At 34.9% G+C, this 24,656-nt stretch overlaps 1 protein-coding gene across 2 annotated transcripts in view; it reads right to left on the bottom strand.

Annotated features, from left to right (window-relative positions):
* Positions 1-260: 260 nt before the first annotated feature.
* Positions 261-24,656, bottom strand: part of PCDH10 (protocadherin 10) — a 61,050-nt gene continuing 36,654 nt past the window's right edge. The window contains exon 5 of one of the 2 annotated variants that reach the window (XM_077861022.1): positions 261-748. In XM_077861022.1, coding sequence (XP_077717148.1) covers positions 681-748 — 68 coding nt within the window. In that variant the 3' untranslated portion in view covers positions 261-680. Of the gene's footprint in view, positions 749-13,829; positions 20,277-24,656 lie in introns of those variants that run through there. The other variant, XM_077861024.1, reaches the window with a different exon arrangement.

The raw sequence follows: 24,656 nt of genomic DNA on the forward strand, positions 1-24,656 counted from the left end.
GTGTAAAGAGCTGTTCATTTCTATATCTCATTTTGGATTGATGTACGTGCACTTTCATATCCTTCAGTTCGATATAACATTTGGCCTTTCATGTTCTCAGTTTAAGCTACAGGGAATTCAAAGCTATTTCAAAGCATAATTATATCAATCTGCATATAAAAGGCTCTATGTCCTACAGAGGGTTCGATGGAAAAGCAAACTCTTTCAAAGAAGAAAATTAGAAGTAATTCCCACAACTAAAATTCACAAAAGTTAATACATTTTTTCATCTGATGAGAACAGTTTTATTTTTTTAAACCAATAGAAGATTAATCAAGAAAGTGATGGGGACTTTCTTGTGAGGTAGGGAGGAGAAGAGGAAGAAAGGAGAACTGAAAATTGGAGAGGAAGGCAAAGAAATGATGCATGTACATTATACATATTGTTTGATTATACACATCACATCAGAAAAATCAATAATTCATATTGCTGTGGCAGACAATAGGATTCTCACTTCCATATCATATTAGTTATCTGTTGCTGGAAAACAATATATTCCAAACTTGTATGATTCAAAGCTCTTAGTGCACTTCACTGGGAGCCTCTAAGGGCTCTTTTGAGATTGCACTCAAGCTGTTGGCAAAAGCTGTGGTCTCCTCTGAAGATGCAACTTGGGGAAGGGAGTCTGCTTCAGACCTCGCTCATGTGTCTGTTGATAGGCCTCGATCTCGCACCACATGGGTCTCACCACAGAGCTGCCTCCACATCTCTGCAAACAATCCAAAAGAGAATGAGAGAGTATACAAGAAGATTCCCAATATGGAAAATATCACCTTTTATAATCTAACATTAGATCGACATTCTGTTTCATAGAATTGGGTTCCATATCTCAACTACCTTCAGGAGAAGCGAGGTACTTAAAGACTTCAGTAGCAGCACGTGATAATCATGATGGGCCATCCCAGAGGCTGCCTACCCTACATATATATACATTCACGTTAGGTTGCTTTTGTACTTTTTTATATTAAAAAAGACTTTTCAAAATAGAAGTCCACTAAATGTGGTTTTAAACCAAAAGTAATTGCTACTCCACAAACTTATTATTTCCAAATATTTGCTCTCCAAATATGACCTCCATAGTTTTAGAATGTTTCATAACTTGAAAATGACAAGTACAGTTACTTTAATCTTTAAAGTAACTCTGTTAATCTTTTTTTTCCCCCTACGGCAAAAGGAAGATTAGAAAAAAAAAACCTCACAAACATTAGTTGTGTAAATTCTGAAGCTAACAAAATACTTAGCACCGAAGTTATGTAGCATATGGTTATCCTGGTCCCAAACAGTAAAATGTGTCTGTATGTGCCAGCTCTTAATTACCAGCTCATTAACACTCAGGTGTCAATTGCTGGTGGCAAAGGCAATACCCAAATGGCCTAGTTTCTGTCATGCACAGTGTAATTAAATTGACCTCAAGTACTAAAGCTTGCAAGTTGCCTGATACTATTTGGACACTAATTTCAGGCACTATTCAAAGTAGAATAATATGGTGAATAAAACCAATGTAAGAGAAAAGCACTATCAGGTTTCAAATTGTATTCTCATACGTAATTATAACCTTAAAACCAATTGAATAAGTAATCACCATTCGAATCTATATCAAATATAACAATACCTATCACATATTTGGTTTTACTGTTATCCATCTAAAATTTTTAGAACTCAAGATAATGATAAACTCCTTACAAACCAAAAGTGAAAAAAATCACCATAATAGTCACGTTTGGGAAAACAGTAATTGCATATCATATTTTATAATTTCACTTATTGATATGTAGTGAGAGAATTATGTATATCTTATGTTTAAATTATTAATTTCTAAATATGAAGCATATCTATGCTTTCTTTTTTTATTTATTTTTATTCTTTTTTACATCTGTGCTTTCTAGATGGTCCTAACAACAAAGAAATATGTACTTGTAGTAAGACTCCCACAAACTCTCAATAATCTAAGAGCAGATTTTTTCATGACTTTGTGTTATAAGACTTAGCTCACTGTGTGCAAAGCTTATTCTCAAACTTCCAGTTAAAAAGAGAGAGATGAATTTATGCACAGACCTTTAGCTTTTCATAAAACTTCACAGAAAAGAACATTTTCTATGGAAAAGTCTACAAGAACAAGTAAAAGATAAAGAAACAAGAGAACAAACAACTGTAACAACCTTTTGGAAGTTTGGAAATGGATTAGCAAGTTGCTATCAATTTACTAGTTTTGAAAATATGTAATCTTGAGCTAGAAGTTAAGAGTATGTAGAAAGAAATCTGACTTATCCCACAGAATATTCCAAAGGCTCGGGAATTAATAGAACAAATTAGTTCTAAAGTAGGAGTGAATATAAAAATAAAAAGAAGGATCAAAAAATGTCATTGAGAAGCAATTAGACTCCTAGGTTTCTCTCAACGACTGTGCATATGTAGGTGATCAATTATCCCCTCTGGTTGGAGACAGGAGATTTATTCTCTAAGGAGGTTAAGACAGAGGTGCCTACATTGGAAGACAGCAGTACAGTTTAATGTGAGATCATCATACCCAGGAAATGTAGGCCCTTGAGTCTCCCAGCCATCTTTCCCCAATTAACTTTCAGAATGCAAGTGTTTAGGCTTATACCTCCAGGCAGAAGACCTGAAAACATTTCTCTGAATATCTCTAACTAGCCTAAGAAGAAAAATATATACCAAATATATGGACATTGGGGTTTCCTTAATTAAATGATCCAGCAAGATCGCCCAATAGATAAACACTCAACAAGCTTTTCACACAAGGGCAGAGTTTACTTTCAGCATTTTATACATTGTTCTTTATTATGGGCATACAGCTAAGCATCACCAGACATTTGCAAAAAAAAAAAAAAAAAAAAAAAAGAAAAAAAAGAAAAAGAAAAAAAGAAAGAAAGAAAAACAAAAATCTCTACCATCAATTCCTGGAAAGAGACACTATTCCAGGAAGATAAAATGCATACATGGAAAATATTGCATGCATGGAAAGCGTTCAAAATACCTTTAAAGAGAAATATTAAGGAAACACAAAGAACTCTTAGATTTAAAATAAAAAAATAAAAAAGAGAAATAAAAGCCTCAATAGAAGTTCGGAAGATGAACATAAGAAAATCTCTGAGAAAGTAAATTAAAAAAAAAAAAAAAAAAACATAGAAAGTGGAGAAGAAAAAGTGGAGAAAATTGGTAGGTCAGTTGAGGAGGTTCAATATTCAAATAATAAGGGATAAAGAAAAAGGATGAAAAAAAAAATAAGAGCAGAAATGATGAGAGCAATCATTCAATAAAATATCCCAAAACTGAAAGCTCGCGTTTAAACATTGAAAGAGCTTACTAAATATCTGCAATTCGGATGGAAACAGATCTACATCAAATCTCATGATATTATGAAATTTCAGAACTTGATGACAAAGAGACCCTTCCATAAGTTTCCATAGGAGATGGGGGGCCTATGTTCATAAAACATTTAGTTTCCACTTTGGAAAAATATTCTGCTTTGGAAGACAATATGGAAAACGTCTCAAAGAACCTAACCTTAATATCTGACGAGTTTGCCTTGAAATAAGCCTGACCAAGATCTAAATTCCTCAAGGGTTCTCAGGGATTTTGGTCCTATCAAACAGTGTAACTGTTCACTGTTACGGTATAACCAAAATTAAGCCCAATTTATATGTTGCCTTGACATCTGGCACAACTAGAAAAACATCAAATAATCTAACTCCCCAATTTTTCTCTCTACTTTGCTCCCAAAGTTAAGATACCCCAGGCAGACAACCCTACTTCTCAGGGGGACGAGAAGAAGATAGGTGTTGGTTCCTTCTTAGCTTGCAGAACAAGCCAATTCAAACAGCCAATCCTATCTCAGCAGAACCAGGAAACACTTTACCACCTTGATACCACAAAGCCTGCCTCCTACAGCCCCTGGCTGTTCACTCTTTCTGAGTGCAACCCCGTGTGGCCATGCACAGCATCCTTCTTGCCACCTTCCACCCCAGGGCAGTGACTATCTGTGACGAATAAATTGCTGTTGGTCTCTTCCTTCCAGATGGGATATGTCAGAGAGTCAGATTTGACTGCAGTCTGTAGAACAGATCGTTTGATAACTGTGCAGGTCTAATGAGTGCTGGTTCCATGACCCAAGGCATAATGGCCAGCTTGACATGAAAGAATAGATGCTCAGAGTCCATGATGGACTGTTTGCAGAAGAGTTCTCAGTACATGGCCAACAACTACCACATATATCAGTCTGTCTCCTTTATCAGAAGTCCACAGGCAACTTATGACCCCGTGCAATCCTTCTGGATAGGTGAGGGAAGATGTCTGGGAGCCCAGCAACTGCTGTAGACAGCTGTCTCTTTGTCGGGGGGGGGGGGGGTGGGTAGGTGGTTAGGCAATGTCCCCAGAGTGAGAATTTACCTCCAATAAAATCTTTTTATCTGTGGAGCCAGCCGGGCAACCAAGCCCCATGATTAGAAGATGAGCCCTTTGACATGCTGGTAACTAGCAGCACTATGACAAGCCCCAGGCACATTGGCTAGGGGCTTTATCATTGAAACAGCAGTTGTGTCACCTCTCCATTATTTGGGGATGGACTGGTACCCAGTACTTAATGTTATCTGCTCCCTGATATATGCTCATATATAATGGTGCCACCACTCTAATGGTGAATAGTGCAAAGCCAAGGAGAATAGTGCCTCACCACTCCTCAGATCATGGCCAGATGCCATGGTATTAGAGGAGGTCAGCCCTCTCCCAGACCCCTTAGCAACATGGAGAGCCCTGCAGGAACAAGTTTGTGAATAATTAATCAGAACCTATATACTTTATGGACCATATTGCCACTGTTATATATGATGGAACTTGGTAGAATGTTGCTGCTTTTCATTTCGCATCCAGGATGTCCCTGATAAATGCAGGCTCTAAGGGTCAGCACAGTTGACCATACATCAGGCATTCATCTTAGCACTGGATAACCTGGTCAGAAAATGGCTCCATATGTACATTGTTATAAACTCTTGGTGTATTATATAAGAATTGTTCCCTGGAGGTAAAGGACTTTGGGAACCTCTTGTCTCACTGCGACCTAAAATATAAATCAAGGTAAGAGATGTCACTAACTGTACTGAGGCCACAATTCAAGGCCTCACCAGGACACTCCTATTGTTCCCTTTGGAATTTCAGAGATTATTGATCCTGACCAAAGCATTAATTTCACCTCTCAAAACAGACAATGTTGGGCTCTTGAAGAAGACATTCAATACATCTCCATGTCCCCTGTAGACCCCAGGCAGCCAGTTTAAATGAGAGGCTTAATGACCCCTTCAAAGAATTCCAAAGAAAGCAAATAACCCTCTGCTATTGCCACAGGCATGGATTAATCTAAATCCACATCCCCTGGGGACATGTACTCCCTGTGCTAATGCCAGATGAGTTCCTCAATTTCCTTTATTGGCCATAAAGGAAACACCTTTAAAGTTCACGTTTTTGAAGGTCACCTCACTTTGTGACTCTGTGTTGGGGGCCCGTAGCTGATGTATCAAATTAAAGATATGCGGATTATGATCTGCTGAATGAGGAGGCAAAAGCCATCCCCACAAGGTTGGCAGATAGCTCCTCAGTATCCGAGCACCCACTTTGGGGAAATGAACCCAGGGTCATTTTGATCAAAAATACAGTTTCAATACACTCACACAAAAGAAATAAAGTCACAAGGTTTCATTGCTTACAGATCTCAGGGAGGGAGGGAAAAGACAGTCCCCTGTCCCAGGCCATGAGTAAGCAGGAGATGAGAGAGCAGGGTAACAAACACCTAGACAATGGTTGCGGTAGACATCACTGACTTTTCACTATTTTAAAAGGTGCCCCAGGAAAAGCAAAGCGGGAACTTCTGGTGGGAATCTGAAGCTCTGGTCCTTATCTGAACATCCAGACTGTGTGCATAAGCAGGGTAATTGTACTGTGAAATGCCTAGGCAGCAACTCAAAATAGTTGTTTTTCTCATCACACTGTCTTCCTCCTGGTCAAGTGCCTACTTTATGTCCTGGAGAGGTACTTCTGCTACCTAGAAGTCTCAGTTCATCACCAAGGTAAAAACTGATGTCAAGACATCAAGGAATCAATCACGGTATAAGGACTAAAATTAAAGGCCAATATTATGTGCTACCTTGACATCTGGCATATCTGGGAGTGCCTTGGAGGGTCTATCCTCAAGGTCTTCATTCTACCCTGGAAGATAAGATCCCTGAGCCAAACAGCTCTGCTTATCAGGGGGACCAGGAGTGTGGTTCTCAGGTTGTGTGGTTTCATTTTCCTGCTAGCTCCATTGAATTCTCTGTGATCACATCCTCCAGTGGGAAACACGGAAGAGCCCCCACCCCTGGATACCAAAGAAGCCTGCTTCTCGTAGTTCTTAGAAAGGTGGCCCTGTGTTCTGTAAAGTGTCCTTCTCCCCCAGGCTGTGAGAATATTTGACTCATAAATTGTTATCAATTTGGTCTGTCTGTCCAGTGTCCTATGTTATGTGTTCTCCATCCTCAAACCCTAGGGTGGAAATCTCTCCCTCACCAACAGGGTGAAGAGTCAACAATGAAAATCACCCTTTACCCTCTTTCTTATTTTTCATTTAGTATTTGATTAAGTTAATTGAAGTAAATTGAGCTAAGTTGGGTGAATGTATTAGCTGGAATGATAACGATTTTATCAAGACAGAGGATTCAGACCTATTCTTGGTGAAGTAGCAGTTGTTAAATGGGATTTCTCTGGAACATGTACTCGTATTAGCTTGACTCCAGTTTTGCTTATTCGCTGCCAACATAACATGTTGGTTAAAAGGAATAAAAATGCATATATTAAAACAACATTTTATTCTAAATATAAAAGGACTCTAGTTTCTTAGGCCACACTTCATGGTGCCTTATACATGAGAATCATCCTTAGAAATGAGCATGTGGCATAGAGAGAGCATTGAAATTTAAAAATATAAAGTGTAGTTCTAGATGCTATAACTTATTTTTATATGTTTAAATATAGTTACTCCTAGGATTTCAAGTAAAAATAAGACTCAGAGACTAGAAATGTAGCCTGGTGCAGGTTAAGAATTCAGTCAAGATAAAGGCTTGGGACATTAAGTTTATGGTTATGTTCTTTCATCAGTGGGTCTATATTTGTCCTATTTTCTTCATAGGTATGTTAAGGACAAGAATATTTTCAAGAACCTGCTCTGCACTAAAAGTCTATGATTCTGTGAGGATCACAGAGAAAGAAAAAGAGGAAAAGGAGAAAAAAAAAGAAAAAAGAAAAAAGAAAAAAGAAGAAAATAAAAGAAAAAAGAAAAGAACCGAAAAGAAAAGAAAATTAATTGCTAATAGAATTTAGATGGGAGTTGATGAATACAGGTCAAACAACTTGAAGGTATTATGACTTTTTTCAAAAATATTTGCTGAAAATGTTATTTGAGCAGATGGAAAGGAAAAATAAATAGCTTTTTAAAAACAATTATTATGTCTATATTTATTTTTATTTATATGTCTTCCACTTTATTATGTGGTATCTATCATGCATGTCACACAAACAGCCAGAGGTTTTTGACTTAATCTGCCTCCTTTTTAAATTAGGCAAGACCACTTTTGGCATATGCACTAGCCAAAGTAGCACGGGAGGCAGGGGGGAACTTTAAAAATATTTCTAATTTACATATTACATATTTATAGAATTATTTTCAAATAACATAAGGAAAAAAATCAACTTAAGAGTTATAATTTAGGGGCGCCTGGGTGGTTGAAATAGTTAAGTGTCTGCCTTTGGCTCAGGTCATGAGACTGACTATCATTTGATAAAATGGTAAAAATCTAAAATTCTCTGAATATCTTTAAATATAATGCAGTTCAAGTTCCACTTGGATAGCAAGCAGCTAGCACAAATTGAGTGATAGGGGCATCTGCGTGGTTCAGTGGTTGATCGTCTGCCTTCAGCCTAGGTCGTGATCCCAGAGTCCTGGGATCGAGTCCCACACATTGGGGTCCCCATAGGGAGCCTGCTTCTCCTTCTGCCTGTATCGCTGCCTCTCTCTGTGTCTCTCATAAATAAATATAAAACCTTTTTTAAAAATTGAGTAATAAAGAGAAAATTAACAAGCCCTCCTACAAATAAGATTGCCCTTTTCTTCCCTTTATGTTGTGTGCTTAAAGGCAGCACGATCCACTCTGGTAAATGAAAACCCCAGTCATATCATTTCTCCCTCTCCCTCATCAGTCAGCTGACCATCTCATCAGGGAGGAAACACCATCTATTTGTTTTTTGAACTGTGTCTCTCCATTCTGTCTTCCTCCTCCATGTGTACTAGTCCAGTCTCTAAGTTACCTGTGCTCACTTGCTTCCTAGCTAGAGATTTACAACAGTGGGTCTCTCATTACCCCAATTTCTGTTTTTCTTTCTCTTTTTTATTGTTATGAATTACCTCATAACATCCTCTAAATCATAATGCAACATTATTTGCAGCATTTATTTTCATATTTTAATTATTATTATATCTAATACTGGAATAGACTCTTCTGGAGTGTTAGAGGAAGTCTTACATTCAAACTATATCTAAGCTTGAAAAATGCCCAATATCATTCACTCCACCTCAGCAGCAATACTCTTGACTAGTAAACAGAGTGTTGTAAACTTGTCATCTAGGTTCCTTTAATCTTATGCCAGCGTCACATGCTTCTGCATGATCCCTTAGTGGCATTTCCAGTTTTCCCCCTGTTCTAGTCCCTATAATTGCAAGTGTATTTTCTTAAGATCACTGAGACACCTTAACCTTAAAATATTTGCAACACTATCATGTAAATCTGTACATCCTTTGTCAGAGAAACAATGGATGTATAGAACGCACACCTACACATATCTACAGAAGCATCCCAATGAGATAGTTGGGTGTTCCTATATTTTAAAACAAAATTTATATAGCCTTTCTCTGTTTTAGTCCTTCCTAAGGTATATCACTTTATCTCATTCTTTACTATAGTTTCGCTAGCATTGCCCAACCATTGTTCATTTTCATTAGTTTTCTCCTTGTTTTAACTTACGTATGTATGAGACTACGTGAACTTTAAAAATCATAACTGCTTCTCAGTCTCTTAAAATTTACTGGAGAGTGAGGCAAGACAATTGGTTGTATTCTCTCTCCCTCTTTATCCTCTCTTATTTCTCACTTTTTTTCTCTAAGTCAACTTACTTGGTATATTTTTATTATGACCATTGCATTGTCCCTTTGTGGTCTGTGTAGCCCAGCATAAAATAAGAGTGGTTACCACACGGTGCCAGAAGAAATTGATCATTGATGGCCCATGTATGGAAAAACCCATGCCAGCCTGTTGAAGATGAAATATACCATTACTTTCCAACCAGGCATTCTAAATAGTCTAAAGATTAATTAATAGAGTGGCACAAAATGTATATGTTTGCCTATAAGATGATTTTCTTCATGCATTCCTCCATGAGACTCTTTTGTGTTGGTTAATACTTTTCCCCACCACACACACACACACACACACACACACACACTCAGATACCAATTTTGAGAGAAATGTATTACCAGAAAACCTTGAAGTTGGCCACTGATTCCATTATTAATTAGAAACACAACTGAGAATATTAAACATCCTCACACTTCTAGAATAAAATTCAATTTTAGGCTTATGCATTACCACACCAGTGCTTGTTTTCTTTCCTTTTTTTCATGACTAAGAGAAGAGTCACTCACAATGATAAAGGAAGCAAGAGCATGGAGATGGTGTTCCAAATTAGATAATTGCAACATTCATTAAATGTTTCTTATTCCCAGGCAAACTAGGTGAGCAATGACCCAGGGATTAGCAACTGCTCTCAAAGACAAGTAAATATGTATGATGAAGCAAAACAAAAAGTGTCTTCATCTACACAATATTCTCAATAGAAGTTTTTACATGGATTAATCTAGTTCCCTTAAACATACAAGTGCCCTTTTAGAAACACTAATTTAATCACAGATTAATATGAGTTGCTTTATTTTGGTGATAAGTTTAAAAACCTAGTTTTCATAATAAAGAACTAAATATTTTGATTAATTAAAAAGAGGAAAATAAAACAATTTTGAACAACCCAAGGCCAGCTCTAGAGAACATTGTCTGCCAAGCTAAGAAATGACAACTTCAAGAAGTCTACAATTAGAACCATTGGGGACTGGGGCTCTGCCTGTTGAGGCGACTTACCCCGTGGGAGATTCTCCCTCCCAAGTAGTCCTTCCTTACTGGATAGTAACACCATAACCAGGCCCCAATCAAAAAACAGACAAGTAAATGATCTTCTTACTGCTATTCTTTTACCTTCTGAAATTGCTGTCATCAAAATTGAAGCCCACACTAAAAGGACTGACCCTGAATACCAGGGAAATGCTCTAGCTAACTTTCATGCACAGACAGCAACAAGAGTCTATAAAAGTTGCAACTCAGGACTGAACTCCATTCTGTTTCAGCAAAAAAATAACCCCTCATTGCCAGACTTTTGTCACCCTGGCGTTCTTATGACATAGCAATTGTCTGCTCCTGAATCAGAAAAAAAATAAGATGGGCAAACAGTGGCTATAAATTAAGTAAACAGTTGGAGCTATGGGAAACCCAAGATAACAGTTTTTCCTGGCTCCCTAGTAAACCTCAAAATTCAGTTTTTGCATTCCTTTATCCTCCATGGTGCCTTTAAGATGACTCAAATTATGAATAGACATTGGTGTAGCAACTTTTTTAAAATTGTCCAAACATGGGACATCTGGGTGGCTCAGCAGTTGAATGCCTGCCTTCCGCCCAAGGTGTGATCCTTGAGTTCCAGGATCGAGTCCCATATTGGGCTTCCTGCATGGAGCCTGCTTCTCCCTCTGCCTTTCTCTCTCTCTCTCTCTCTCTCTGTCTGTCTCTCATGAATAACTAATTTAAAAAAAAAATGTGCAAACAGTTTAATACCAACATCTACCCTGTCAAGTTCATAATCCTGGAGATACTGTTTTTGTCCCAACAGGGTCTTGGACTTACTCCCTCTGGTCCTTTTGAGCACTTTAGCTGGACTTCATTCAATTGCCAGTTAGTGTGGGTTATATTGATATGTACTTGTTATTTTATGTATGTTTTCCAGATAGTTTGAAGCTTTCCCCTGCCACAGGTTGATGCTCACAGTGGAAAGAAATTATTAGAGAATGTGTTTCTCATTTGGTGATTTCCTTCTGCAATCTCCAGTGATCGAGGCACCCACTTCACTAGACAAATAGTATGAGCCTTAACAAAAACCTTGCAAACTTCTAGGAATCATTACTGTCCCTGTCATCCTCAATCATCAAGCAAGGTTGAGAAAACTAATGGGATCGTCAAACTCAAAATCTCCATATTTGTTGAAACTACTGGACTCCCTTGACCTACGGTATTTCCTTTGGCTTCGCTGACTATTCACAGACCCCCTTTGGGAAACATAAACTAACTCTACATGAGATAGTCATCAGTAGACCAATGTCTATTGGTATACAACTTTCTGCTGATCCCTTGTTGCATGCTAGTATGGCTAGCTACTATAAGTATTTAATGTCTTAGGCTAAAGGGTATCGACAGGTTAAAGAAGCCTTCCCAAATCCCAATTCAAAAGATCCTGTTAGTCATTATCTAAAGACCTGAAGTCTGGCCACTGGATATGATTCTGGAAACATCATCAGAGGACTCCCCATGAGCTCCACTAGAAGGGATTTACAAGCACTCTCACCACCGACACCGCTGCAAAACTAGAAGGCACTGAGTCCATGGTACACATCTCACATCCAAAGAAGGCTTTACTCGACAATTGGTCCAGTACAGATACTGAAGACCCCCGACTCAAACTGACAAGGAATACAAGTAGCTGACATTCGTGTAGACTTCTTCCACTCAAGACACCAGGTCAAAACTTCATCCTTTAACTGAACATGAAAGCTATTTTCTTCTCTTTCTTTTCTTCACTCTGGCATTGGCCTGGAGAGCTAACATCCTCATCTATACTTCCTAGACCATTGGTGATGGTCATCCCAAGCTTCAGTCAATCCCTCTTAGAAGTCTTTTAACAAGTTCAACTATTATGAACAGAACATCCAGTGCCTTGTTTTTTTCTTTTCTCCAATTATAACTGTAGTTATGCAATTAAACTCATATACCTATGTAAATCTTCATATAATCACTCTCACATTCCCTTGAGTGTCTAGATCAGCTCTGGCCTCCCCTGCATTAATAGATCTCTCCAGCAGCACCCATCTTTGCAAGGTATTCAGAATAACTTTTTATTTTAGGCTGCAAGATTTATTCTCTGAATGTGCTGAAAACCTAATTGACCCCTGGGGTGAAGGGGCAAATGCACCAATCTCCATGAATGAATCCATTAATAGGACTTCCTTAATGGGAATGGTTTGTGCCCTAGCTGGGTTTGTTTTTGTCTATGGTGCTCACCATTCTCCTTGGACCTGAATACCTAGATGGCTGTGGTGCATACCGGGGGCAATACCACTTAGGTTATCCAACTGTACCCCTAATTTTCCACAAACTAACTAAGACATCTCATTAGCTGGTTCCCCTGAATTTACACCATCTAGCTAGAAAGGACCTCCCAGGAGGCATCCATGACTCAGGATGTGCTCCCTTTGGCAGGGCCATACTTCCCTGGTTAGGGATAAATGTCAATGAGAATATGATAAGAAACCTCTCCTTTATTTTTGAAGGTAGAGTAGAATCTGTTGCTAAGATAATAGCTACCCACTAAGGATCCTTAGCCTTTCTGACCAAAGTTGTTCTTGATAATAAGATAGCCCTCAATTATCCATTAGCTGAGTGAGCAGGTGTCTGGATTGTGGCAAACACCACCTGCTCCCCATGGATTAACACTTCTGGAGAAGGTGAAACTCTGTTATAGAGATCCCTGAGCAAGCCATTTGGCTTAAAAAGGTGACTGCTTTAGTGGGGGTCTTTCTTTGACTTATTTGATTTTGATTGGTTTGGGCTTTATAGACCATGGCTCCAAAGTTCATTCCAAACATTAAAAATTATCCTATTAAAATCATAATAATCTCCCTAGTGCATTGTATTCTCTCAAAAGCCTTAAATGTACGTTCACAGCTGCTAACCACCAAGAAAATGATCTCCCTAAGACTGGCATTCCAGAAAAGAAGCAAAGAGAATGGCAAATTTAAGGACTGTGAACCTGGAACTGTGACCTATGGATTCCACAAAAAGAAACAACAGAAGCTGCCAGGCGGTAGCTGAGAGTGGTGCTAATACCTTGAATTTTGATCACACCTCTCAGTCAAGCTGACAGTCTGATCAAAGGAAGGAATTGTTAAAAAGGAAACCACAGGTCCAAAATGGAGTCACTTCTGCTAGGCCCACATCACCAAATGGGGGCTTTATTCCTAACCTAATTGCAGTTTCAACTTTCCCCAGGAATGCAATCTTAATCAATCAGCCTGGAATGTTCTGCTCACCACCAGTGAAGTAATCCACATAATAAGACCCTTTTATCCCCCAAAGGGAGATGACCTTGCCTGAAATAATCCTTTATTTTGTTTATAACTCCCTTGTCCTGGCTTTAAAACCTTTCCGTTTCTGTAGCCCTTTGGAGCTCTCTTCTATCTGCCACATGGGATGTTGCCTGATTTATGAATTGTTCGATGAAGCCAGTCAGATCTTTAAAATTTACTCAGTTGATTTTTTGTTATTTCACACTGCCCAAATTCATTTTATAATATAAGTCGTATGCAAAAAATATCATTCTGTCAATTATTCAGTAACTCCAACAAACATTTATTTGCATGGAAATAGAAAGTTATTCAAAAAGCACATTGGAGGTTGAGGGAAAAAAAAATCAGGTAAATATATCCTAGTGCAATCATACATATATATTTTTCATAGTAGGAATAGAGGGCTGTTTGAGAGTTGCAAAAGGGAAATGACTGGAACTCAGAAGCTGTGAGTTTTATTTCCTTGACTCCATACCACCAATAAATAGAGAGGCAAAGTTGAACTGAGCTGATGAGCGGATGCCAAAGGCAAGTCAACTTTAATCTTGAGAATTTGCAATAAGCACTGCTTAAATACAACTTGGAAGCAGTCTGGAGTTTTGTGAAAGGATTGATTTCCATTTGTAGACTATATTCCATACTTTTGGTAATTAAGAATAGCGATAAAGGGATGAAAAATGATATTAATAATAAAATACACCAACTAATATGCATTAGCATTGTGCTATGCATTTCACATATGTCAGTTCACTTAATTCTCATAAGACTTTTACAGCTAAGTGTACTTCATATTTTACAAAGCTAAAGATCAAGATTCAGATTTGAAAGAACTTTTTAAAAAGATCTTCCCTGACTTTCTACAGCATTAAATAAATTTAAATTTGAAAGAGTGATCATATGGTGTAGTGTTTTTCAAACATTTGGGCAATGATTCACAGCAAGAAATATATTTCACATTGTGACCTATTTCACACATGTATCAGAAAAAATGTTTCACAAACAATTATTTATTTTTACCATGAGTGATGCTTTTTTATACTCTTCTACTCTACATTTTTTCTATTCTATTTACCTATAGTTTTGTTTTTAAGTTTTCATCTTAATACATTGAATTACTCTCGTGACCCACAGTTGGTTTTTGACCAAAATTTTGATTACTTAATTATTTGATCATTTAATTATTTAATATTTTCCTATTATTTCTTTGGTTCTCAAAGTAAACTAGAACTTTCATAAAGGTAGATATTACTACCAGGCATTCTTACCTCCCCTTATTGTTGGGCCTTAATATAGGTGTGTAATTAATAATATTTAATTTTTATGTCTGAAAATTCATAATAGTGCTTAAATAGAAGAGTCTGTGATATGATTCCTAGAAAGGGTAAAAGTGAGGAATAGGAGGTACAGGTCTAGGGGAGAAAAGTAACTTGTAGTTATAGCTGTCAACATTTTATTGAGAATCATCATTCCTGCATATTTCAATTATTTCTTTTCCACCGTAGGGTTGGCTTTATTCGATGTCCAAATAAGAGAAATTTCTAGTCCTATCCCTTGTCTCTTCACAAAATGAATTTCTGTCCAGATATGTATAGTCTGAACTCAAGAAAATCAGTTACGTAAACCACATACGAAATTACAAAGCACATTTCTTCTATTACCTTTAACTGTTTCAGAATGTAAATTTCTGCAAGATTCATTCAGATTATTCTTACATTATAAAAATCTATAATTTATATTTTCTTCTCGAATAGTGATACCCTTCTGTATTTTATTTTTTCTTAGGATTCCATTGACTTTAAATATGAAATAATTTCTTTCTAAAAGTTTAGATAAAACGTTTTCCTCTTATTGCTTGAAGGCACTCATATCCTGTGTACAACTTCTATATCATTCCTTGTGGACCCTTGGTATTACTACGAATCAAAAAAATTAAAAAGAAAATATAACATTAGGTGGGAAAAATATATATTTAAAATATTCATTGTGGGTATCATGAGAATCATATGGAACTAAATGTCTACTTTCAAAAGTATAAATATCATGAAATCCTTTAAACCTAGCATATGTTTCTTCGAATGAGACTCAGTTTTGAACAGATGTCCCCTTAGACCTGTTATATTAAGACTAAAACTACTAAATCAGCATTAGTTGTTTTTAAACTTAGGGCCATATTTTGCCACTGATTTTTATTCAAAGCTCCCACAGGCGTCAGTGGAAGATCGATGCATGGAAAAATGGCATAATATGTATCCTAGTTTTATTTATTTCATATGTATACAGCAGTATAAAATAATATATTACATTTACACTCATTTTACTTATGTATTATTATAGCATTCACAGTAACAAACACTATAGTTAAGATTTAAACTCATCTTTTGTTATAATACCCTGTTTTCACTCACAGATAACTGTCTTGAAATTGTGTTTAGAGCTGAAATTCCCTGCTTACTTTCAGCTCTATGATGTACGGATGTATTGGAAGTCTGAGTTCTAGCATTCAGACATTTTTGAGTCTCATGTGAAATTTTAATATTTGCATCATTAATGCAAAATTTTCATGCAACTCAAAAACATCTGGTGTGTAAAACTTCAAACTAAGCATGTGACAAGTTTTCAAGAAATAAAAGTCATTTTTCTAATTTTACAAATACTTAAAAAATAACAGTGATTAGAAATACATGCATGCACACTAAAGTATTAGAATTTTAGTCATATTATTGCCTGCAATACTCTGGCGGCACCCATCTACCAGCATTCTCATAGAATGCTATAATCTAAAACCTACGCCAAGTTTTAGAAGAAAAAAAAATACTCTATTGAACAGTAGTTTCACAAATTACTGTATAAGGATTTTGTTCAACCTAGCAGAGGGTAATTCCTTGAAGTGCTAACAATATATAAAATAATTTTACTATTCCATGGTGTAAAAAATATGGAATTTTGTCATTTTCTGTTTTTCCTTGTTAAAAAGGAACATAAAAAGGATGTTAAGTGCAAAGCCTTTACCACTACAAAATTAGAGTTGAAAAAGATAAAGAACCCAAGAAATTGCAATATGAAAAATATAGGATTCTCAGAAAAATTATCAAGTATACCAATGTTTTAAATATTTTTGAGTTCCTCGGGTATTCAAAGCACACACAGAAATATGAAGGGGTGAAAGAAAACCACATGCAATGACAGTTAATAGTTCTCTCATCAGTCAGTACTGTAAGCAATTTTCATTATCCTGCCTAACATTTGCAATATTCTGACTGAGTAATTATATTAAATAGTACCTTTACTCCAGCAAATACTTTGGTAAGGTGAAATGATACAATTTACATGCAGTTATTAAAGTTTATGTTGAGAATTGTGAGGGTTTCTGTTCCTTTATCGGAGAAGTAGGAGAGTTTCTACGTTACAGGAGATCTGCTGGCAAATTATAACATTATTAAGAAATGAAGCAAGAGGATGAATAATGAAAATATTTAAATCTTCTACTATAGCACTTATTTGCAATGTTTGATAAAGGCATTGCATTTAATATCTTCAAAAAACAGAATGTACATATTTCCTTCATATTTCCCAAGAAAGATGATACACTTACAGGGATACCATTATGTCTGCAAAGTAATTTTGATGTGGTATTTAAATTTCGGATTTAAAATGATTTCACAGAATTATGTTCACAAGGTAAAAATTAGAATTTTACATGTGGATAAAAGATTTCTAAAAAATTGTCGTTTGACATACCTTTGAAACATTAAGATACTATTTCCACAGGAAAATAGTTAGACGTTTTTACTACTTTTAACTAACCATGTTATCAAGGAGTAAATGCCATGATTATTCATTTTGGAAATAATTTACTGATGAAATATTGACTAATAATTTAGATATTATTTTCCTTTGATATTTATAAAATGATGTAAAATTGGATATTAGGATGACTAGATTAAACAGAAAAACTATTTTAAAATTCCTTTTCATACTAATCTAATAAGTGTTTTTTTTGACACCTTATTATCAGTGGATTGCATTTTTCTGTTTTAGAGTCCCTCATCATTGGTAAATAACATTTTAGCCAATTGCTAGGTGATATCCTTACTCTATTGTAATTTCTGATTTATTCTGGATGCAATAGATAATTGATTAATAACTAAACATTTGGTATTTTGTTTTAAGTAATTCTACTTTACCCACAAATTAGGTAAAACTTCTTTGTTTTTTGTTGTTTGTTTTTGGAGATTAACGATATAATTTAAGAATTTAAATGCAAATTAGGAGAACTGTTACTATGACATAAAAAAAAACTAATGCATAAATATATGGCATAAGACATTTGTTCAAGGGAGATTATATAAATTGACATAAAAGGTTAAATAATTAAAGAAACTTTCTTAGAGTTGCATGAATGAATATAACTATAATATTTGAAGTGAGTATAATCTTATTTTTAATGCATGTGATAAAGCAGATGGATGTGTGTTTTCCCCCATAATTGTAAAATGATGAATGAAAGGTTTTAATTAAAGCAGAGTGATTCAACAAGAAAATCATTTTCTTGTTTAAAAAGTAATTACAACAAACAGACGTTTTTCCAGCTAAATTATATAGAAACATATCCTTACTAAAATAGTTTATCATTCAAAATATTAATGTAGTAGTGCCAAAAGTTTGAGAAAATGTTACTGCTGCAGCTATGTGAATGCGTGTGCTTTTTGTGTCATATATGATGGATTAGTTTTATATATTTTCAAAGGGTCCCCAAAAGGCTGGAACATTACATATATTATTTCAGTATATAAAATGATTGGGATTATGACATATTAATATCTATAATTTGATAACAGTCAAATGAGTGATGACAAAATGCCACTCAAATATATACATATCAAGGACTTATGAATATACATATACATTTTAATGTTAAATAGAAGGAAAATATTCCCATTTAAGTGACCATAAAATGGAGTGGGTGGGAAACATTTCTTATGTGTTAAGTTTTAATCTGTTCTTTAATAATATAGCACAGCTCAAAATATCCTGAATTCATAAGATCATTTGACGATGAAGGTAAATATTGCCAAATTGATTTGTGATTTGGATTGGGCAAACATTCAAATATATTGAAGGCTTTTTTAAGGGGAGCTATGAGAATTCTTTTCTCTCATAATATCTCTCTTAGTTAAGCGATCAACAACAGCAGGAAAAAAGAAAAAAATAGGTAAAAGAAAAGAAAATACATCTTAATGGATTTAATAATTAACTTCATTGACTTAAAAACAAGAGGCAAGCTTAACCTTTCAAAGCTGACTCATGAGGATGTTTCTTATTAATAAAACACTGACTATATTTAAGAGATAAAACTTTCACATGTAAGATAATACTGAAGCAATAATGTACCATGCTTCTATCTCCAAATTTATTTATTTTAAATTTAGAGATCCCTTGTATCTTATAGTTACTCTTTACCAGTTCAGATATCAACATATCTCTATATATTCATATAGAGTTATAAATGAATTTGATATTCGTGTGTTATTAGGAGCCACAAAACTATGCAAAACTATGTAAAATAAAATTCTGTGTGAGTCATGTGGTTGAGGACTTCTTAAAATAGTAATCTTAATGACGTGTTTTACATCACAAAATGTACAGACACCCAGTGTTTGTTTTTGTTTTTTCCTAACCACAAATACTGATGAATTTATAGATTCTTTATAAAAGCTTTAAACGATTCTAAATTCAAAGCCATAGAAATAGAATCGAAAGAATGTAGATTGTTAGATATTTTGATATTACATGTTCAGTGCTCTTCTGATAACATCGACAGCTATATCTTTGGCATTGAAAATTCAGTACGAGTTCTTGACAAAATTTTGTAGCTTAGAGCTTCATTTTCTTTTAAACAAGGAAAAACAGGGCTGAATAAGATATGAAAATTGGGAGGAAATTATTAAGGATTGTTTTCTTCTTAATAAGTTTATCTTTGGGACCCTGAATTACCTTTTACTTTACTATATGATGTGGACTGTATGAATCCATTTAAAAACCAACTGAGTTGTACCACATTTTAGGAAAATTATATAATATAATATATATATTTTATATTTATTTAGAAGCTTTGAAATAGTACAGTAAACACTTTGCAACACGGTGTATAAACTACAGAATGTCTTTGATATTTTGTGGGTCTTCAGAATACAACATTTTTTATAACCCACAGGTGAAAAGAACATAATCACAATCTCTCTTGTAAAGTTGGAATAGTTTGGGGAACACTTGATCACACAAAAATAATATAAAACAGTCAAGTTTAAAACAGTGATATTGCATTTATAATGCACAAATTTCCTTTATCTTTATGACTGGCTTCTCGTGGTGAATATAAACATCTAAAGGGCTCAGTGACATTTGGAGAGAGAAAGATATATAGTGCTGTAAACAGGCACACACTGATCGGAGAGGCAAAATCAGTTGCCTCTAAAGTTTCTACAGTTCTGCACATTTCAACTCATTTCTCAGGCCTGCTGAGAGCAATCAGGTCCTATAATTGGCCACGATGACTCCGCCGGCAATCTAATACTCAGTTACACACAACTAACTGGATGGCCAAGATAATGAAGTTGAAAAGTTGATGCTTTTGTTGGTCGACTTTGTGCAAATCATGCTGCTTCAGGTAAATCCTGTAGAATTGACTAGCATATCCTTTTCCGTGCTGTGAAAAAGAAAGAAAAATACTCTAAGAAAAGGAGCCTGGGTTTTGGAGTTTAGAATTGCATGTTATTGTGAAAGAAACAAATACAGTTGGAAATAAGTTGTGTCCCTGTACAGACCCATGTAGTATCAAAATACTTCAGTGTTAACCTTGGTTTCTCATGGTCAGGTTATTCTGGTGCTTGGCTTTCTGGGAATGACAATTTTGATATTTTAACAAATCAGTCTTGCATGGGAGATGTATACTTTATATACGGACCACCAGTCATGTGGAGACTAACATTTTTAAGTGACATAGAAGACAATCCCTACTTCACTACTTAGGCACGATCAGAGTAGAGGGAAAAAATGTATGGCCCTTAAACATTCTAGAGCAAGTCTTTATAATACCTATGAACAACTGGCTATATGTTTAGTTCAATAAAGTCAAGTTATATATATTAAATCAATATATGATACAGAAAACTGTTCCAGAAAATACTTATGTAGCTAAAAAGTTAAAGGATGCTTCACATTCTCTAGGTTTACTTTATCTCATCTTTGAGATTATGCAAAAATCAAACCTTTTTATGTCTGAAAAAAATATATATAAATTTATCCCCTAAAAGCAATCAGTTTTCTTATAAATAAGGTAAAGGTGAAAAGAGAAAAAGTTATTGAATTTGGCCCAGTCTTATAAAATGCATTGAATTATGAAATAGAATTTCCAAATTCAATCATTTAGATTTTAAGATTTTAAGTATTTTATTTATTTATAATAATAATGGATATTTATTCCCACCTATCCATAATCTTTATATTTGGCAATAAGCACAATGAGAGTAAAAACTGCATTCCCTCAGTCAGAATCTGGCACATAATAGATATATAATAAAAATGTACTGAAAATTGTGTTCAATTTTGATGAAAGGTAATTTGATTGTATAAAATCAATTGTAATAAAAATTATATATATATATATATATATATATATATATATAGAGAGAGAGAGAGAGAGAGAGAGGGAGACAATTAAGAATTAAGAACTACTCTAAATAGCATAACTGAATTATTTCAATCTGGTGAATAGTTGGATTTTTTTTTGTTTCTTTTTGGGGTTCCTTTACACAAATGTAAGAATATAGTGGTCAGTTCAATTCCTCCTCTATGGTATTTCCATTTATTTCAAGTGGGTTATTTGGTTATATATTTTTCCTAATTTATTTCCCTAATTCTCTCATTTATTTTTCTTCAGAAGCTCATTTTGTGAACCAGACTATCAAACATTGCTTCCCTAGGCTACTGTTTAGTAGACACGTCAATTAAAATTGTAAAAGTCAGGTACTGTCATTGACAGAAATAAAGTGCCAATGATTATATACCTGTTCTATATAGTAACTAGTATTGAAAAAAATAAAAACATATTTTGTTTTGTAATATTATATAGTATGATGAATTATAAAACAAGTTAGCTACAACACAAAACTACCTGGTAGTTATAACTTACCTGGTAATAATACTGTAGAGACTATTCTATAAAAGCGAATAGAAATTTTGCCCTTTTTAAATAATTAAATCCTATTTTCCTATGCTGTTGAATTCAAATACTGTTTCATGATAAACTTGAGTATATCTGACTTGAATATATTTTGTTCATACCACTCAGAATTTAAAATTCTTCAGTAAATTAGAATAATTAAGCACCACAGAAATTCAAGTTCATAAAATGAATTGGGCAAGTAATTACAGTGATCAAATAATTTATTGTCCAAACTGAACAATTATGTGAGTAAAAGGGAACGCTATTAATAATTGCATAAGACATAATCCTGTCCTTTCATGGAAAACTCAGGAGATATTAACACCCTATAAACAATATTAGTGTTCTCAAAATATGTTAGCGATATTACTTCCAGGATGAAGCTTTTTCTCAAAATACTGATTTATAGGAAACATCTTTTTAGTAGTTCAAGGACAAGGACAAAAGAAACTCAAGACTGACCTGTCTTCAACCTATAAAGTAACTTATTTTGTGTAAAAATTCACATACTGAAAAACTGCATCTTTGTATAATGTGGAAATTAGTCAACCTGATACATATTTAAATCAGCAAAATATTTCTAATTAGGTTAAAATACTACTTATGGGAAAAGCTATTAGCATGGATCTTATGCGTTCATTTTTTTTAGTCAAAATACAAAAAGAAATTGTATTATTAAAATAGTTTAGAGTTTTAAGAAAACAGAAATTGAGCACACATTATACTTGCTATTTTAAATCTAAACATAAGCTTAAAATGCATATTTTAATTACTGCAGCATGTGTGCTGCTTTTATTTAAAGCGCACCTATTCCAGCTGTTGTATGAATAATATAATCACCTTTTATTAAATTACCTCCTCCTACCTATCTGTTAACTCAGGAATTCCCATCTGAATAGGACAAGTGATAAGGGCTATGGTTACAGGTCAGAACAAAGTAGAATCAGGAGGAAAGATTTCCTCCATTTCTGAAGCAAATTTCCCAAATGTGAAGTACTGCCAGACAAACTAGAGAAAAAAAATATTATTACTAAAGTTATAGCCACATACATTTTGTTTCAAGGCTTTTAAGAGCTGAGTTTGAATACTGAATACTCATTATCTTTGAGGGCTGTCTGGGTTAATGCTGAACAAGTAGCACACAAATATATGTATATTATATATGTATAAATACACACACACACACATATATATATAGCAATGTTATTACATTTAAGAGTCAGTGCCAAGGACAGTTATTCCACAGCATTAACTGTTATGGCTATGCGCTTGCTGAAGCATTTCGGGCTAGAGAGAATGGGTCATATACATCGAATCTCTATGCTTTATGATGTATTCTACATACGTCTGGGAATTATGAAAGCATACTTGAAAATTTTCTGATTTTTCTTTTCAATTCACAAATATATTTTCCCCCTAGCTATTCATCAGCATATGTAGGGAATTGGTCACTTGGTATAGATAAAAGATTTTTTTTTCAGTCAAATCTAAAATAATAGGAAAAGGACTGTTAGTATTTCTTTTTACTTCTACTTATTCTTTTTCTAAAATACTTTATTCATGAGAGACACAGAGAGAGAGGCAAATACCTCTGAGCCACCTAGGTGTCCCTACTTCTACTTTTTCATTCACTGCATTTATTCTTCAGAATAAGTCATAGAAATCTCATATTTAAGATATTTATTGTCCGAACTAAGGATGAAAAAAACACTCTTAATGGAAAAGAGATATTCAAATATTTACTTTTTTTACAATTTACCATATATATGTATGTATGTATTTAACACATACATATGCAGGGATGCCTGGGTGGCTCAGCAGTTGAGCATTTGCCTTAGGCTCAGGGCAAGATCCCAGAGTCCCAGAATCAAGTCCCATACCAGGCTCCCTGGATGGAGCCTGCTTCTTTCTCTGCCTATGTCTCTGCCTGTGTCTCTCTCTTTCTGTGTCTCTCATGAATAAATAAATAAAATCTTTAAATATATATATATATATATATGCATATACTAAACATACATTTTTTTAATGAAAGTTCCAGGTTAAATATCTTTCCTTATATGTGGAATCCTGTTACTGCCCTTGATAATTTGTCCTAAGTATGATATTAAACTTTGGAACATTTACAAATTCTGATCAATGACTATAAGCATGTATGTTGCAAAGATAATTGTAAAAATGCCAGTCCTGATATCCTATTTATACCATGCATAATAATAGTACAATTAGCTTGGTGAAAAATAATTTGTTATGATATATTAAAATGGCAATTCAATGACTTGAATATTCACATTTCTATACCTGCCTAACAGGAAGCAAAATACCATTTCTATTTTATGACAGTATGTGAACCACAGAAGCTAAAGAAATCAATAAACAGGGGCACCTAGGTGGCTCAGTCTGTTAAGCGTCTGCCTTCTGCTCAGGTCATGATCCCTGCTGAGCAGGGAACCTGATTCTCCTCTTCCTCTGCCCAATCACCCCCCACAATGCTTTCTCTTTCATTCTCTCTGATCTCAAATAAATAAAATCTTTAAAAAGAAGAAAAAAGAAAGAGAGGAAAGAAGAAAGGTGTGACGCGATCTAACCTATTTTTTGTGACTGAAAGAAAGAAAAGCTTTCCAATATCCCAGATGATTGAGACTCCACTGCAGTGAAAAACTTCCAGAGGCTGAGATCAGTAACCTACTCCAGAGCACATTCAAATATTTAATGAGCCTCAGGGTCAGGACACTTCTTTATATGTAAAGTGAATCTAGCAGAGGAGAGTTAAAGCCCATTACCCCTCATACAAGTCAGAAACACCTGCCCTCTGTTCCCTGAGTAAAAGCATATCATAAACTGAAAGATCGTTTAAAAGCAAGC

This window comes from Canis aureus, chromosome 20 (genome assembly GCF_053574225.1).
Source record: "Canis aureus isolate CA01 chromosome 20, VMU_Caureus_v.1.0, whole genome shotgun sequence".
NCBI classification, from domain to species: domain Eukaryota; kingdom Metazoa; phylum Chordata; class Mammalia; order Carnivora; family Canidae; genus Canis; species Canis aureus.